The sequence below is a fragment of the Echinops telfairi genome, unplaced genomic scaffold (genome assembly GCF_000313985.2).
Source record: "Echinops telfairi isolate 266 unplaced genomic scaffold, ASM31398v2 ScPeMD7_60;HRSCAF=208, whole genome shotgun sequence".
In the NCBI taxonomy this organism is placed as follows: domain Eukaryota; kingdom Metazoa; phylum Chordata; class Mammalia; order Afrosoricida; family Tenrecidae; genus Echinops; species Echinops telfairi.
Window position 1 is genome coordinate 33,727,295 of NW_022103958.1, and position 14,217 is coordinate 33,741,511.

The 14,217-nt window shown below is 41.8% G+C and overlaps 1 protein-coding gene and 1 long non-coding RNA gene across 2 annotated transcripts in view; both read right to left on the reverse strand.

The window, feature by feature from the left end:
• Window positions 1-10,617, reverse strand: part of LOC101639886 (L-lactate dehydrogenase C chain-like) — a 28,608-nt gene extending 17,991 nt beyond the window's left edge. The window contains exons 1-3 of the mRNA XM_004711586.2: window positions 10,492-10,617; window positions 6,322-6,439; window positions 1,149-1,322 (exon numbers count right to left, since the gene is read on the reverse strand). Of these exons, the coding sequence (XP_004711643.1) occupies window positions 1,149-1,322; window positions 6,322-6,439; window positions 10,492-10,617 (418 nt within the window). The remainder of the gene's footprint in view (window positions 1-1,148; window positions 1,323-6,321; window positions 6,440-10,491) is intronic.
• A 2,682-nt stretch (window positions 10,618-13,299) lies between these two features.
• On the reverse strand, window positions 13,300-14,217 carry LOC123521766. Its single transcript, XR_006680114.1, has 2 exons — window positions 14,161-14,217; window positions 13,300-13,443 (listed from the first exon to the last, which is right to left on the reverse strand). It is a non-coding gene; the product is annotated as an uncharacterized LOC123521766 (long non-coding RNA).

Sequence of the window (14,217 nt, forward strand, 5' to 3'; positions counted from 1 at the left end):
TCAATCTTGCAAGCTGAAGCAGGGAACTGCTAAGGCAGCTGCACCCTGGTGCGACCATCACAAACAAGAGACCCGAGAACTAGAAAGGCAAGGCTCACCACCCACTTATTCCTCCGCCTTTCAATTAGCCCCACATGTGATTATCGGCCAGGTTGGCACAATTAACTAACTCACACCCATTTGTCTTCAGCAATCTTATCATGGAGGTGAGCACACAATGATATGATTTTTTGCTCTTTGATGCCTGATAACTGATCCCTTCAGCACCTTGTGTTCTTCCATGTGGGCTTTGTTGCTTCTGAGATAGATGGCCGCTTGTTTACCTTCAAGCTTTTAAGACCCCAGACGCTATGTCTTGATAGCTGGGCACCATCAGCTTTCTTCACCACATTTGCTTATTCACCCGCTTTGTCTTCAGCAGTTGGATACACCAACACTTGTACACATGTTCATAGTAGTCTTATTCCTATTATGCATAATTTGTGATATATTATTTTAAATCTATATATTTATAATTCAACTATTAGAATAGTAAGAAACTGGAAATAGCCAAAATATCTTTCAACAGCTAAATGGAAAAACAAGAGCATATTTTAAATGTATCAAAATAATCACTCTTCAGCAATATAAATGAACAAATAACTGATCTACCCAACATGGATGCGCACAAATAATGATGTTGAGTAAAGTAAGACAGAAAAGATTGCATCCAGCACGACTCCAGGCCTAAAAAGGGGCCAGAGGTCCCGTGACGGATGGACTACAAAGCAGCACAGGGACCTTTCAAAGGCAATGTACATCTTCAGTGATTCCGGTGGTGGATTAATGGCTCATTGGACTATGCCCTTTAAATCGGTGTCATTTATTGTACATAAATGATACTCAATAAACTTTGGTGGGTTTTTCTTTTTAATATAAGAACATTGGGGGGAGTAGGGAGGGAGGGGGAAAAATGAGGAGCTGATACCAAGGGCTCAAGTAGAAAGCAAATGTTTTGAGAATGAGGATGGCAACAGATGTACAAAATGTGCTTGACACAATGGATGGATGGATGGATGGATTTTGATCAGAGTTGTATGAGCCCGTAATAAAATGATTCAAAAAGAAGAAGAAGACCCTTACAGTGATAGGAAGAGGGACAGACTCACCTGGATTTGTCACGACAAGTATCTTACAGTCAGGGCTTTCATTCACTATGTGGGGGATGACTGCTTTCATAATATTCACATTACGCTGGACCAGGGACAGGCGGCTCTCTCCTTTCTGCTGCCGGGCACCTACTGTAACAATAACTAGTTTGGAGTTCGCAGATACACTGTAATCTAAAAAGGAAACAAAAGATGATATTTGGATCAAAATTGCTGTAGTCGCCGCCTAATCTCATTAAAAGGCCATTCTGAGTTTCCGGTATTCAAATACTTATCCACCTCCCTCACCCTCTCCCCCCGAGCATCAGACTTCCCATGTAGTACTATTCTCTTGAATACAACCTAAATGAAACTTGTCACCATGTGTGAAAATGGCACAGGGGCCACATCTGTCCTCTTTGGCTCCACAAGGTAGAAGCAGAATGCAGGTCCACATCAGCCCACTGCCCCCAGCAGTGTAAGCCATGCCTCCACCCTCCACCCTGCTTTCGCGAGTCCTGCCCCAGCATTCCACTTCTCTGCCGGGTTTGAGGAGTCCTTGCAACAGTAACACACAGACCTCCACACAAAACTCACAATTATGGAGGTTTATTAGGAAAGTCAACATGTTACCACAAGTCAGGAAGTGTAATCAGTAAGGCTACAGTCACTGGTCCACAGCAATGCCTACTTGTCCTCAGCAGCCTAGTCTCTCTGTGGTCCTAAGCCTCTTAGCCACATGGCCCTTGGGCTTCTGCCTCCCTGGGCTAAGAAGCCAGCTGCTGCTCCATCTTGCTGTCGCACAGTCTCAGGTCCCAGCAGTACAGCCCCTCTGCTCTGTCTCTGGTGCCTGTAGGCAGGGATGGCGAGCCTGCTCGGCTGCTGGTTCTTCTTCCTCAGTGGACCTGGGAGTCCCTTCCCTCTGCTGCCCAGCCGGCTTTCTTGGAGGAATGGCTGTGATGGAGGGTGGTTTTTGTCTTCCAGCAGACCACACCTCCAAGGAAACGATGTGTGGTGACTGGTTCACACCCTCCAGTAAGGCAGAGACTCCGAATAAATCCCAACTTCATCCTGTCTTTTAGCATAACAGAATTCCCCCCAAAATGGCATAGACCTAGTGGCTAGAATTTATAATACATCACAAAAAGGGATTACGGATAGAAGAGCCACAGTAAGCAATTCTACTTCACCACCCATTTTTTGCTTATTGTCACACAAATATCTCCAAATTTTCGTTAATAACAAAACCATATTCCCATTTTTTATTACTGCCAGAAGCAATACACCTTAGCTTTCTGACTACTTAGAAATGTCATATGCATAAAAGCTTAGAACTCTAAGAATGTATGCATTTGTTTCAGGATTCTAGGCATATGTTGGTTTGTAATTACGAAACTAATTATTAGACTTATTATTACAGTGTTGAAAAGTAAGGATGCTACTATGAGGATTAACGGGCACCTGACCCAAGCCATGGTATTTTCAATCGCCTCATATGTATGTGACAGTTGGGCATTGTCTAAGGAAGCCCTAAGGCGAATCAATGCATTTGAGTGAGGGTGCTTAGTGAAGAATCGTGAAAGTATCATGAACTGTCAAGAGAATGAACAAATCTGTCTTGGAAGAAGTACAGCCAGAATGTTCCTTAGAGGCAAGGATGGGGAGACTTTGTCTCACATACTTTAGACACGTTATCAGCAGAGACTAATCCCTGGAAGAGGACATCATGCCTGGTGAAGTGCAGGGGCAGCAAGAAAGAGGAAGACCCTTGACAAGATGGACTGACACAATGGCTGCAACCTAAGATAAGGACACTTGGGAGGAGGGCGCAGGACTCAGGTTGAGCATAGGGTCCCTATGGGTCAGAATGACTCAACGGCACAATAACAATTATTAGAGTATTTACTTCTATGACTACAGGGGCTGGGCTTGATATTACAAACAGATTCTTGATCCACAGGAAAATAAACTACTTCTAAATGTGATTAACAGTCTTAAAAAGATTTTTAAAAATAACATCAATAATAAAAACACAGTGTTATATTTGTTTTACCTATTGAACCCAATGTCGAGACAACTGTGGCTCACTACCAATGTTGAGTCAGAACTGATTGGATTGCATCCAACAGCAACAAAAACAATCTATGCTCACTTTTTTAAAGTTATTTTCCATATGAATGTCAAAACTAGCTACATTTTCTTCCTTTATATTCCATCTCTATTAAAAACAAAACCAAAAAACCCTTCCTTTTGTGTCATTTAAAGAAGGAAATATGTTTACCTTGTAAGATTGCATCTCCATCAACAGAAAGCTCCTGGAACTGAAAGTCCGCTGAGGAGAAGGCTGCCTGCCCTCAGGCCAGCAGCCTCCGGGATGGAGCAGGACCTGTGGAAAGCCCGCTGTGGGCCCGGCTGTGCTGCCCCAAGACCCCATCTCCTCCCGGCACCCGTTCCACACGTGGAGGCCAGCAGTGTCCCTGGCTCGCTGTCTTCAGCATGATAGTATTGTCTTGTATTGTCTCTGTGGATGATTTCCTTTCATTGTTTAAAGAGGATTCTGCACTCAAAATTTTTAACTTTATGCCCCAGCATGGTACAAAGGGTTTGAGGTTGTTTGTTTTGTTGTTGAGAGGGTTTTATTTTGTTTTCTTAAGTTGTTGTTAATTTGTCCTTTCCTCTGCCTTTTCATGTAGACCAGCTATTTGAAAGGGCAGATGATGGCTAAAAGTGTCATGCACAGCTTGTCTGTACATCACTTTTTGGAAACTTCCACCTTGGGCGGGAAATTGAATCATGGATTCTCCAGGCCAGCAGTGACTCTCGTCCTTCACCTTTTTGTCCGGGTTTGACTATTGTTTCTCCATTCAAATATGTGATCGTACTCTCTCTTTCCATAGAGAAGAGTTCTTATTTAATTTTTAAAGTTTTAAAAAAATAATAAAATTGAACATGCTTTCTCAAAAAAAAAAAAAAAAAGCCACTAGGAGAAAAAGGATTCAGCAAAGTGTCACGATACAAGATCCACATGCGAACACTAATTGACTTCCTCTATGCTTATAAGAGAAACTCTAAAAGGAAATCAGGAAAGCAATCGTATTTACCATAGCCTCCCAAAGAGAACAGACTTAGGAATCAATCTAACTGGGGACATAAAAGATGTGTGCAAACAAAAGGACAAAACACTACTGCAACAAGCCAAGCGAGCCACCCAGATAGAGAGAAAAGTTTACAGGATGAGGTCATACATGGTTTCTCCTCTCTTAATGACCGCCACAAAAATGACAACATACATATCTAGTTTATCAAAGGCCAGGATGAACCATCACCTTTACGGTTTCCTAATTATGTGAGGAACTTTTTTTTTGGTGAGGAACTTAGAATACCACTTAATTTAGCGCCATCGCTCTACATGCCAGATTTATCTACTATGATATTTTTGTTCTTTTAATCCCACAAGTCATTAAAGTTTTGTACAGCTGGTTTTTGCTTGGATTTATCTTCGCTTTTCCCATTTCCTGTGTCTTGGGTCTTGTAGCTGGTTCGCTCTCCTGTTCCCTGCAGCGCGGATGCCCGTTTCCTTCAGTTAAGCTCATACAATGACGATGGTGCTCATCATCTGAAAATGTCTTTATTTTCATTTCAACCTCATTCTTGAAAAAATGTTTTGCTGGGTTGATATTCTAGACTAGTCTTCACTCTTTCAAAAGTAAAATATCATTCCATTGTCTTTGAGCTTGCAATGCAATGGACAGATTAGCTTGTTTCCGTCCCTTTCTGAAGGTAATTGGTCTTATTTTTGACAATTCATACAATCTTTTGTTTTCATGTAACTTCCCAAGAATGTGTCTAGGTGGGTGTCTTGTATTGACCCTTTTTTAGGATTATTTGGTTTCTTGGCTCTGTGGGGTTCATCATTTGTCAAAAACTCTCAATCATAATTTTCAAAATATTACCTCTTCCGGCTGACATTTCTGATTAAATGTATACTTTATCACTCTATCCTCCATAACTCTTAACCTGTTATCGTTTTTTTTACAATCTTTGCTTTTTATTTGAAATGTTGATATAGTTCAATTTAAACTACTTATTAATATGGTTAAGTTTAATCTTACAGCTTTGATAGCAACGCATACATCAATTGTGTCAAGCATAATTGTACATATGTTGCCATCAACATTTTGTAAACATTTCTTTCTATTTGAGTCCTTGGTATCAGCTCCTCCTTTTTCCCTCCTTCCCCCACCTTCCCACCCTCATAAGCCCTTAATAACTTATGAATTATTATTTTCATATGGGGGGATTAGTATGTGTCGATCACTGGGATTGGTTCCCCTCTTGCCCCTCTCTCCCCCCCACCATTCCTTCCACCCTCCTGTTATCACTCCTCCCATTTTGGTCCCTGAGAGGTTTATCTGACCTGGATTCTGTGTGTTGTGAGTTTTTATCTGTACCAGTGTACATGCGTGCGTGTGTGTGTGTGTGTGTGTGTTTAAAAGCCGTGTGTGTGTGTATGTGTGTGTGTGTGTGTGTGTGTGTGTGTGTGTGTTTAAAAGCCCTAGTGGTGTAGTGGTTACACCTGGGGCTGCAATTCACAAGGTCCGCAGTTTGAAATCACCAGCAGCTCCTTGGGGCAAAGATTGGGCTCAGAAACCCACAGGAGGGTCACTGTGAGTCAGCATTGACTTGATGGCAGTGAATTTGTTGTTTTTTTAATTTATATACATATGTACATTTATATACAATATCTATCTATCTATCATCTGTCTACTGACACATGGCCCTGAAAACACAAAAGGAAAAACAAGTGAAAGAGTTTGGGATAAACAAACATATCATTCATACTATAACAACCACTCAAAACTGTCTAACCTTAGAAAAATATGTAGGGCAGAAAGACAAGTTGAAAGTTCAGGATACAAAACCATATATAGTATATAATGTCAGTTTAGTAAGAAAAAAAGAAAGGATAAGAAGAGGACTTGGAATAAATATACAAAACTATTGAGATTTAAATTTTACTTTAACTTTCCTATATTCTCAAAAATTTCTTCAATTATGTTGTTGTTTTTAAAATTAACCTTTTAAAACTAGATGGCCTAATGACAGTAATGCTACTTTAAATATTTGTTGCCTTAAGTTGAATAAAATTCATTATTTTAAAAGTTATGAAAATAACTATAAAACTGAAATTAACCTTTTCCAGAGACAATCTTTGAAGTATTAAAGAAAAGGCTGCCATGCTGAAGATCCAACATTTCTCCCCTCAGTTTGTCCTCTGAAATATCAATTAGGGCAAGTTCATCAGTCAAGTCCTAAAAGACATGAAAAGGCTAAGTAAAATGTTTTGAAAAACGTTCCTACTTCAGGTTTAAGAGAATTGAAAGAAATTTTTGTGTCAACTTTATAACCAAAGTCTATATTTTTAATAGAAAGATGATATAAAATACTAGTTTTTGACTGTATTTAACATGATTAAAAGGAGTCCTAGTGGCATAGTGGTTAAGAGCTCAGCTGTGAACCAAAAGGTTGCCATTTCTAACTCACCAGCTGCTCAGTGGGAGAAAAAATGTGGCAGTGTGCTTCCATCAAGAGACAGCACTGAAACCCTATGGGGCCATCTATTCTGTTCAAGAGGCCTGTGGGAGCTGGAGTCAACTTGATGGCAATGGTCGTCTTTTGGGTTTGGGTTTGGTTTAGATCAGAGATCTGCAAACTGTGGCTCTCAGTATGTACACGTGGCTATGAAGTGAATTGAAAATGAAAACTAGTGTTCCAACGATGATTTCATGTTTGTAAAAATATATTTATGGCTCTCTAAATTTTTTTAATTGCTGTGAGGGACAGGATTGGCTCTTCTGTCTCAAAAAGTTTGCCAGCTCCTGGCTTACAGCATAAATTCCCAACTACTGTTTGCTGCCTACTCCCCACCAGCCGCAATTTTAAAATTTTGTACTATAGCCCATAATCCAGGATAAAGTGTAAGTATATGTTTTTGCAGCCCCCCAGTTCCATAAAGCCCCCCAGTCCCGTAGAAGAAGTAGTGTCCATTACGGGAAACACTGATTTAGAGTGACTGGAAATCTAGGCAAATCATAATCAAATATTAAATGTTTCGCCTTTACATAACTCCTAGGATTTTTTTTAAGTTACCCTTTAAAGGGGCGGTTTAAAACTAACAAAAAGTAATAAAATTATTCAAAGGATATTATTATATTTAACCCTTACGCTAAACTTCTGGATTGGCCGCGGGTGCTTTTAGTATACAGTGAACCCTCGCCACTTCGCGCTTCGACTTCCGCGGCTTCACTCTATCGCGGTTTTTGCGTAACAGCACCCACTGCCTACACCCGCTCCTTCAGAGGAAAAAGACGGTGACCCACCTGTAGAGTACATCCCTTAAGTCATTTCATAGGCTATTGATTACAGTATTTGTAAGAACTATGTATAATAATACTGTATGTGAAATATGTAATACTGTAAACTAGATGCCATAAATAATATAATAAATAATAAATGATAATTGTAACATCCAAAATGTTTTACTGTATTTTCCCTTTTTCATTTAATAAATTGGGTAATACGAGTGTAATGGTGACTAAAGGGTGTTTTTTCATGTCCTTTATGCTCTAACTACGAAAATATTTGATTTACAAATAAGGAATCCTACTTTGCGGAATTTCATTTATCACGGTAGGGTCTAGAACCGATTAACCGCGATAAACGAGGGTTCACTGTAAACTCTTATGGCTAGAACAGAAAGGTAGCTACTTAAGGTGAAATGTCTCTTGTTTTAACCCATCCAATGTTCCATTTTCTAGTAAGAGCATCTCTCTTTCCTTTGGAAACCCATTCCACATGCTTTCAAGCAGCAGAGCTAACGGTTTTCCAATCTAGGGACTGTTGTGGTGTGTGGTCCAGGTGATTCCAGCACAGAGGGGCCCTAGATGACAGGACAGGGTTGCCCTATGGGGCTTGCTATGTAGCACCGTGCCTTTTCTTTTGGGAAGCAGCTGGTGGGTTCAAACTGCCAACCTTTTGGTCACCAGCTGAGTCCACAATCATTGCAGCACCACGCTCCTTAACCTAGGGGTAGATGGGGATATAACCAGATCCAGACGATTGCTGCATCTTTTCCTTCTGCTCATAGCAGTGAGTTCCCAAAGGGATCTATGATCCAGCCATAACCAATAAGCACAATGTATGCGTACATGAGGTTTGAAAATGGAAGATAGCATTTGATCTCAATTTTTCTTTGAATCATGAAAATGACATAAGATTCTAAGTAGAAACTGTTATGGTCATCTTTATTAGCACATGGAAAGACCCTGCTTGATAACTAAACCAATAGAAGAAATATGAGTTTGAACCAAGAACTCCAAAGACTTTGTCTTGGTGGATCTCAATCCAGAATCCAGTAGTACCTGCTCTTGGATTTCCCCGTTACATGAATTATATATACTCTCCCTTTTGTTTACTGTAATTTGTGCTGGATTTTCATCATATGCAAGACAAGGAAGTAGGCTGTATTGCTACCCAACTTCCAAAAGACTCGGTATTATGAACCCTTTTAAGTGATCTTTTGATTAAATTTGCAGACGGATGGCTCCCATTATAGCCCACAAGTCAATGAACGATGAGTGCATCTTTTAAGATCCTTCATCACTTTCCATTTATCCCACAGTACACATCAGTGTGACCCAAGGTCCGGGCCTAGCGGGCGTGCTCACGTGGGGCAGTCAGCGGACTGCGGGAGGTAAAGCGAGAGAACAGACAGCTGCTGCCACGTAGCTTCTGGCTCACGGCTGCCTCTATGTCATGTCACAGAGAGCAACCAGACAGAGAGACCTTCTTCCATGACTCTGGGTGGATTCAAACCACCAGCCTTTCAGTTAGTAGGACACCACTTAACCCAGGGACCCCTAGAAAACAAATGGCCTCCAAAGGTTGATCCCCCCCCCCCATTATAGTTCTACAGTTTCATAATTTATGTTGGGGTAGGCCCTTTTTGACTCACTGTGTTAAGCCATCAGTGAATACTTTATAGTTCTAAACTCATGCCCTTTCGTTTCAGAATCTTTGTTTTATTCTTTGAAATATTTTGTTTCCTCTCATTTCTTGCTGAAACATCAGCAAATTGTTGGACCTCTTGATCTAATTTCATTGCTTTCCTGTATTCCATTTTAGTTGATATGTTGCATTTCTAAAATCTTCATGTAAGTAAAGGGTTGGTGCTTCACTGAAATGTCTGTCCAGAGTTGATCTGGTTCCATTTCCCCAGAGAACGACCCGCTTCTCCCTGCCACATGGAAGGTGGGAAAGGAAGCCGCCTTGGTGACCTTTTCCTTTTCCTCCTACCTTTCAACCAGTCCTTTTGGCTTGTGCCACTTCCCTCCCTTCTCTTCCTTTGGATCCTCCTGGTTCTTTCAATTCCTGAAAATTTTCTGGGGTTTGGGACTTAAACTGGCTTTGTTTCTTCTAATCATCTCCTTTTTTTTCACACACATACCCGAATGGTCTAAATAATATAGCATATCCTCTAAGAGTACAAAACTAGAGGACAGAGTGCCATGGTTTAAGTCATGGCTCCTCCACTTACTAGCCATTTGACCATGTACAATTTACTGAACACCAGCATTCTCATTTATAAATAAAGATAACAGTTCCTAGCTCTTAAGGTTGTGGTGAAGATTAAATAATACCTTTACATTATTGAGAACAAAGAAAACAAAAAAATATTGGGAACAAATAAAATAAAATTAGAGCAACATATTCCTTTCTCTTTCAACATTTCTACTGATTTTTTAATGGCTGCTATCATACTTTTTTTTTCTTTCATACTTTTAATTTACAAGCACCCTTTAAAAATTTTAGCACCCTTTTTCATTGATTTAAAAAAATAGCATTCCATTATTTTATGGCTGTAACATCTTACCTCTTTGAGAGTACTAATTTTTCCCCCCTAAGGAGTTGGGTTTTTAAAGCTTTCTACCTGCTCCACCTTTTTTTTTTTTTGCTTCTTCCAAGTTCGTTTTCCTTTTGGTCTTTCATTTCAGCGGTTTCCCACAAATTTCCGGTCATCCTCAAGTAGTCGTTCCCATTTAAGAATGAGGACTTAACCAGCCGGCAGCTCGTATGGATAGACAAGGTTTGTTAACGGGTACATCACTGTAGTGTGATTTAAAAGGCACCCGATTACTTCACTGGAGCATTTTCAAATGTACACCCAATCGCCTGCCTCGGGGTGTGAAGGTGCTCTGCCGGCGGTCTGAGCACTCACCCTGCAGGCTTGCTGCCCTCATCGACATCGGACATCGACAAGACCCCACAGGTGCATACGTCACTGTCAGCTGCAGAGCGGGCTTACCTTCAATAAGATACAAATAGCGCAAGCCATGCCTACGGCACCTGACCCAACTATGGTGATCTTATTCTGAGAGCGCTTATCTTCGGCAGCGAGACTCTCTATAAGCAGTTCCTTGATCGTTGACATTTTGAGAACCTGGTAGGGATAATGCAATTTTAGTTTATTCAAATGCTTAAACTCTCCGTTATCACAATCCTAACCACACGGAAGATCTAGGGACTGACCTCTTGAGTTTGCAGAAAGTTGGGACAGGGTTAGGAGAAGACCAAGGACAGACTGCCCTGCTCAACGGGTGTGGACTTTAGGGCAAGCGGGGGCAGCCGGTGACTAGTGGAAGGGGTTGAGCACCAAAAGGCATTTGACCACCCTGCCCCCACACACCAATTTCACCCCAATACCAAATGTCGCACAGAGGACCAGAAACGCAGTGCACCGCCTTTACGGAAGGTAGGCAAGGAACATCAGCATTAACCAGTAACTCCAGTTGATGCGCCAGGCCAGTGTCAGTTACGCGTTCTGGACCCCAGCGTAAGCAAGCACGCAGACGCGCCCCACGCATGGCTCCTCATTGGTTCGCAAGCCCCACCCCTGGGTCGTCCTGGCGCAGGTGCATTGGCTCGCACTGCCCACCAGCTCTTCTGGTTTGAACCTTCACTATCGATGCCTATAGTCAAGTGTCGGTGTGGCTTATGTGCTTAATGCTAAGCCGTCCCTATGAAACTGCAAGCAAGGGATATTGGCCTGTTATTTCATTTCCCTTGACTGGCCAGGGATCGACTTTAGGACACAGGCGTCCTTGGCACACCCTCCCTCCAGGCTACTAAGGTTCCAGGCTGGGAAAGAACCCAGCAGAGCACGCTTCCCATCCGCCTCCAAATGATCCTGAAGCATCACTGGTGCGCTGAGAGGAGACCGATCGGCAGCACACTGCTTGCTTAGGGTCTCACCTCAGGAGTGCCCTCCCCATAGGTGAGCTAATGGTCCTCCCTCCGAGAGGGCATGCTTGGGGCACCTTGGCACCCAGGTGAGCTTGGGACCGACCCGCCTGAGTTTGAGGAACCTACTTTTGATGTACACACCATGTATTTATCGGTAAAGAAACTAGTTGATGACAGAATTTCTCTTGAGAGAATCGGTAGTAGTGAAAAGGTAAAGGCAAATCTAGTTTTTGAAGGGAGATCTTCATTTAACCAAGAATTTATTTATAACCCAGCGAAGGCAGCACTTCTTCTACTGTCAAGTATTTACAATGAATCAGTCCCAACCCTGAAGAATAGTCCATTTTCCATATCCTGAGTTTTACATGTAGTTCACGCCATACAACCCTAAGAACCTGCCTGGTTGGGAGGGAGGGAGGAAAAATGAGCTGATACCAAGGGCTCAAACAGAAATAAAATGTTTCGAGAATGATGAGGGCAACACATATACAAATGTGCTTGACGCATGGATGGATGGTGATTAACAGTTGTACGAACACCCCCAATAAAATGATTTTTCTTAAAAGAACCTGCCTGGTTTCCTATTACAATCCCAATAACCAACTTTGACCACACCCTAAAAAGGGCTTCAAGGGCTGGATTTCTTACCCCTCCAACCTCACCACAGCTTCCCCTGGCTCAGGAATTTTTGTTGTTCTCTGGAAAAGTCTCTGGGTTATATAAACAGTGAAATGAGTTTAGCTGCTGAAAGGATGTGGGTTCAAGCTCACTCAGGGGAGCCTCAAAAGCCTGGTGATCTACTTACAAAAAAAACCCATTGAAAACCCCTGGTCCAGTTCTACACGTGGGGTCACCACAAAGTGGCATCAGCTCAAAGGCAACTGGTTCAGGTCGTTACCCCCAAGTTTCCAACCTAAACCAGGCTCATGGTTATAAAAATGTTTTGAGGGGATCCAGGAAGAACGAACCATCAGAACGATCTGGGTTAAAATTGTTAAATACCACCACCTTGTGAGGTTTCCAGAGAGCCAATTTCATTATGTTCAGTTGGCAAAAAAATGTTTAAGTTTTATATTTGTGTCAGTTTCCTCCTTTAATTCTAGTGTACCATACCAAGAATATAGGAGTCCTGCTGGTGCCGTCAGGTATATTGTACTGCTAACTACAAGGCTGTCAGTTCAAACCCACCAGCCACTTCAAGGGAGAAAGATGAGATTATTTGCTCCAACAAGATGGGATAGCTTTGGAAACCCTGAGTCCTGACTCGATGGCACATAACAGTAGCTTTGTGATTTCATATCTTGACATAATAAATTAGCAGCAATGTAATGTCACTGTGCATGGTTTATTTGGTGTTTTAGTTGGTAGAACAGATAGTTGCACTGTTTTTATGTAGGTCTTTTTACATTATATGGCAAATACACACTATTCGGATAAATATCGTACACAAAATAAAATCCTTAGGACAGTTATGCACAAGACATGCAATATTGGATTTACTTTACACACTGGAGCCCAAGATGTGATTGGGGGAAAGAAGCTGGACTTGGCATGTTGAGTGAAGGTACCAGAAATTCTATCACACACAGTAAATACCTTGGCAGTGGGGTCTCGGAGGTGGAGAACAATTGTATGCTAACCAATACAGAATGACACATGGTAAGTATTCACCTCAGGATAGAGTTGTCAGGCTTTATGGCCCATCCCCAGGTCTGACTTTAGGGAACGAATGTTTGTCCTAGATCATCATTTTACTGCTTTAGTCATAGAGCAGATAAAAAGAGCAACATGCACACCCCCCAACTAACATCCATTTGCAGCCCAGACAGTGAAGTGGTTGGTACAAGACTTAAAACTGCAGCTCTTTTTGGATCCCCCAAAGTGTATCTGCACTTTTCTTCAATTGGGCCTCTTCCTCAGTTGTCAGGGTCACCTTCACCACGTCTGAGATTCCATTCTGTCCCAGGATGCACGGGACACTGAGGAAGACGTCCTCGTTTATGCCATAAAGTCCCTGAGGGCAAGAGGAGAATAATCTTACAGTGAGTTTGCATTCTGGGTCTTCCAAGACTCATCCTCTTTAATAGGAAGCTCATTAAATGCAACATGCTAGGTAGAAATCCCTTTCCAGATTCCCAGGTATGCTGTGATGAGTAGTACAAAAAAGCCATTCTGAAAGAGAACCCAAGTTACCCGATGATATACCGTACTTCCCAGCACTGATCATACACTTTAAGAGCCCTAAGCTGCATGTAACAACTCTTTGTAGAGGCTTCCACCCACTTCAACACAATTGAATAAGGGTTTTATTTCTGAGTCAACAGGTTATGTGTTACTGAACCCTAAGCCTAATGCTTAACCATTTTTCCAAAGAAAAATGTGGGTGCATGAATTAATTTTCATTAATGCAATCATTTAATTCCAATAGTTGATGACTTACATTAACCTAATCACTTTCTTAGCAAAGCTTCTAAAAAGCCCCAAATAATGGCATTCAAATACTTTTCTAAATAAGCCCAAATTAAATCTACCACCTGAGTCAATTCCAACTCATAACAACCCTACATGACACAGAGTAGACGTGCCCGTTAGAGTTTCCAAGGCCGTAAATCTACACAGAAGCAGACTGCCACATCCGTGTCCCATGGAGTGGCTGCTGATGGGCTTGAACTGCTCACCTGCAAGCTAGCGCTACACCACCAGGCACGTAGCACAAGCGATATAGACTTACCTTAATCATGGTGGAAATGGGATGTACCCGCCTGAGATTCTTCATTATACTCTCTGC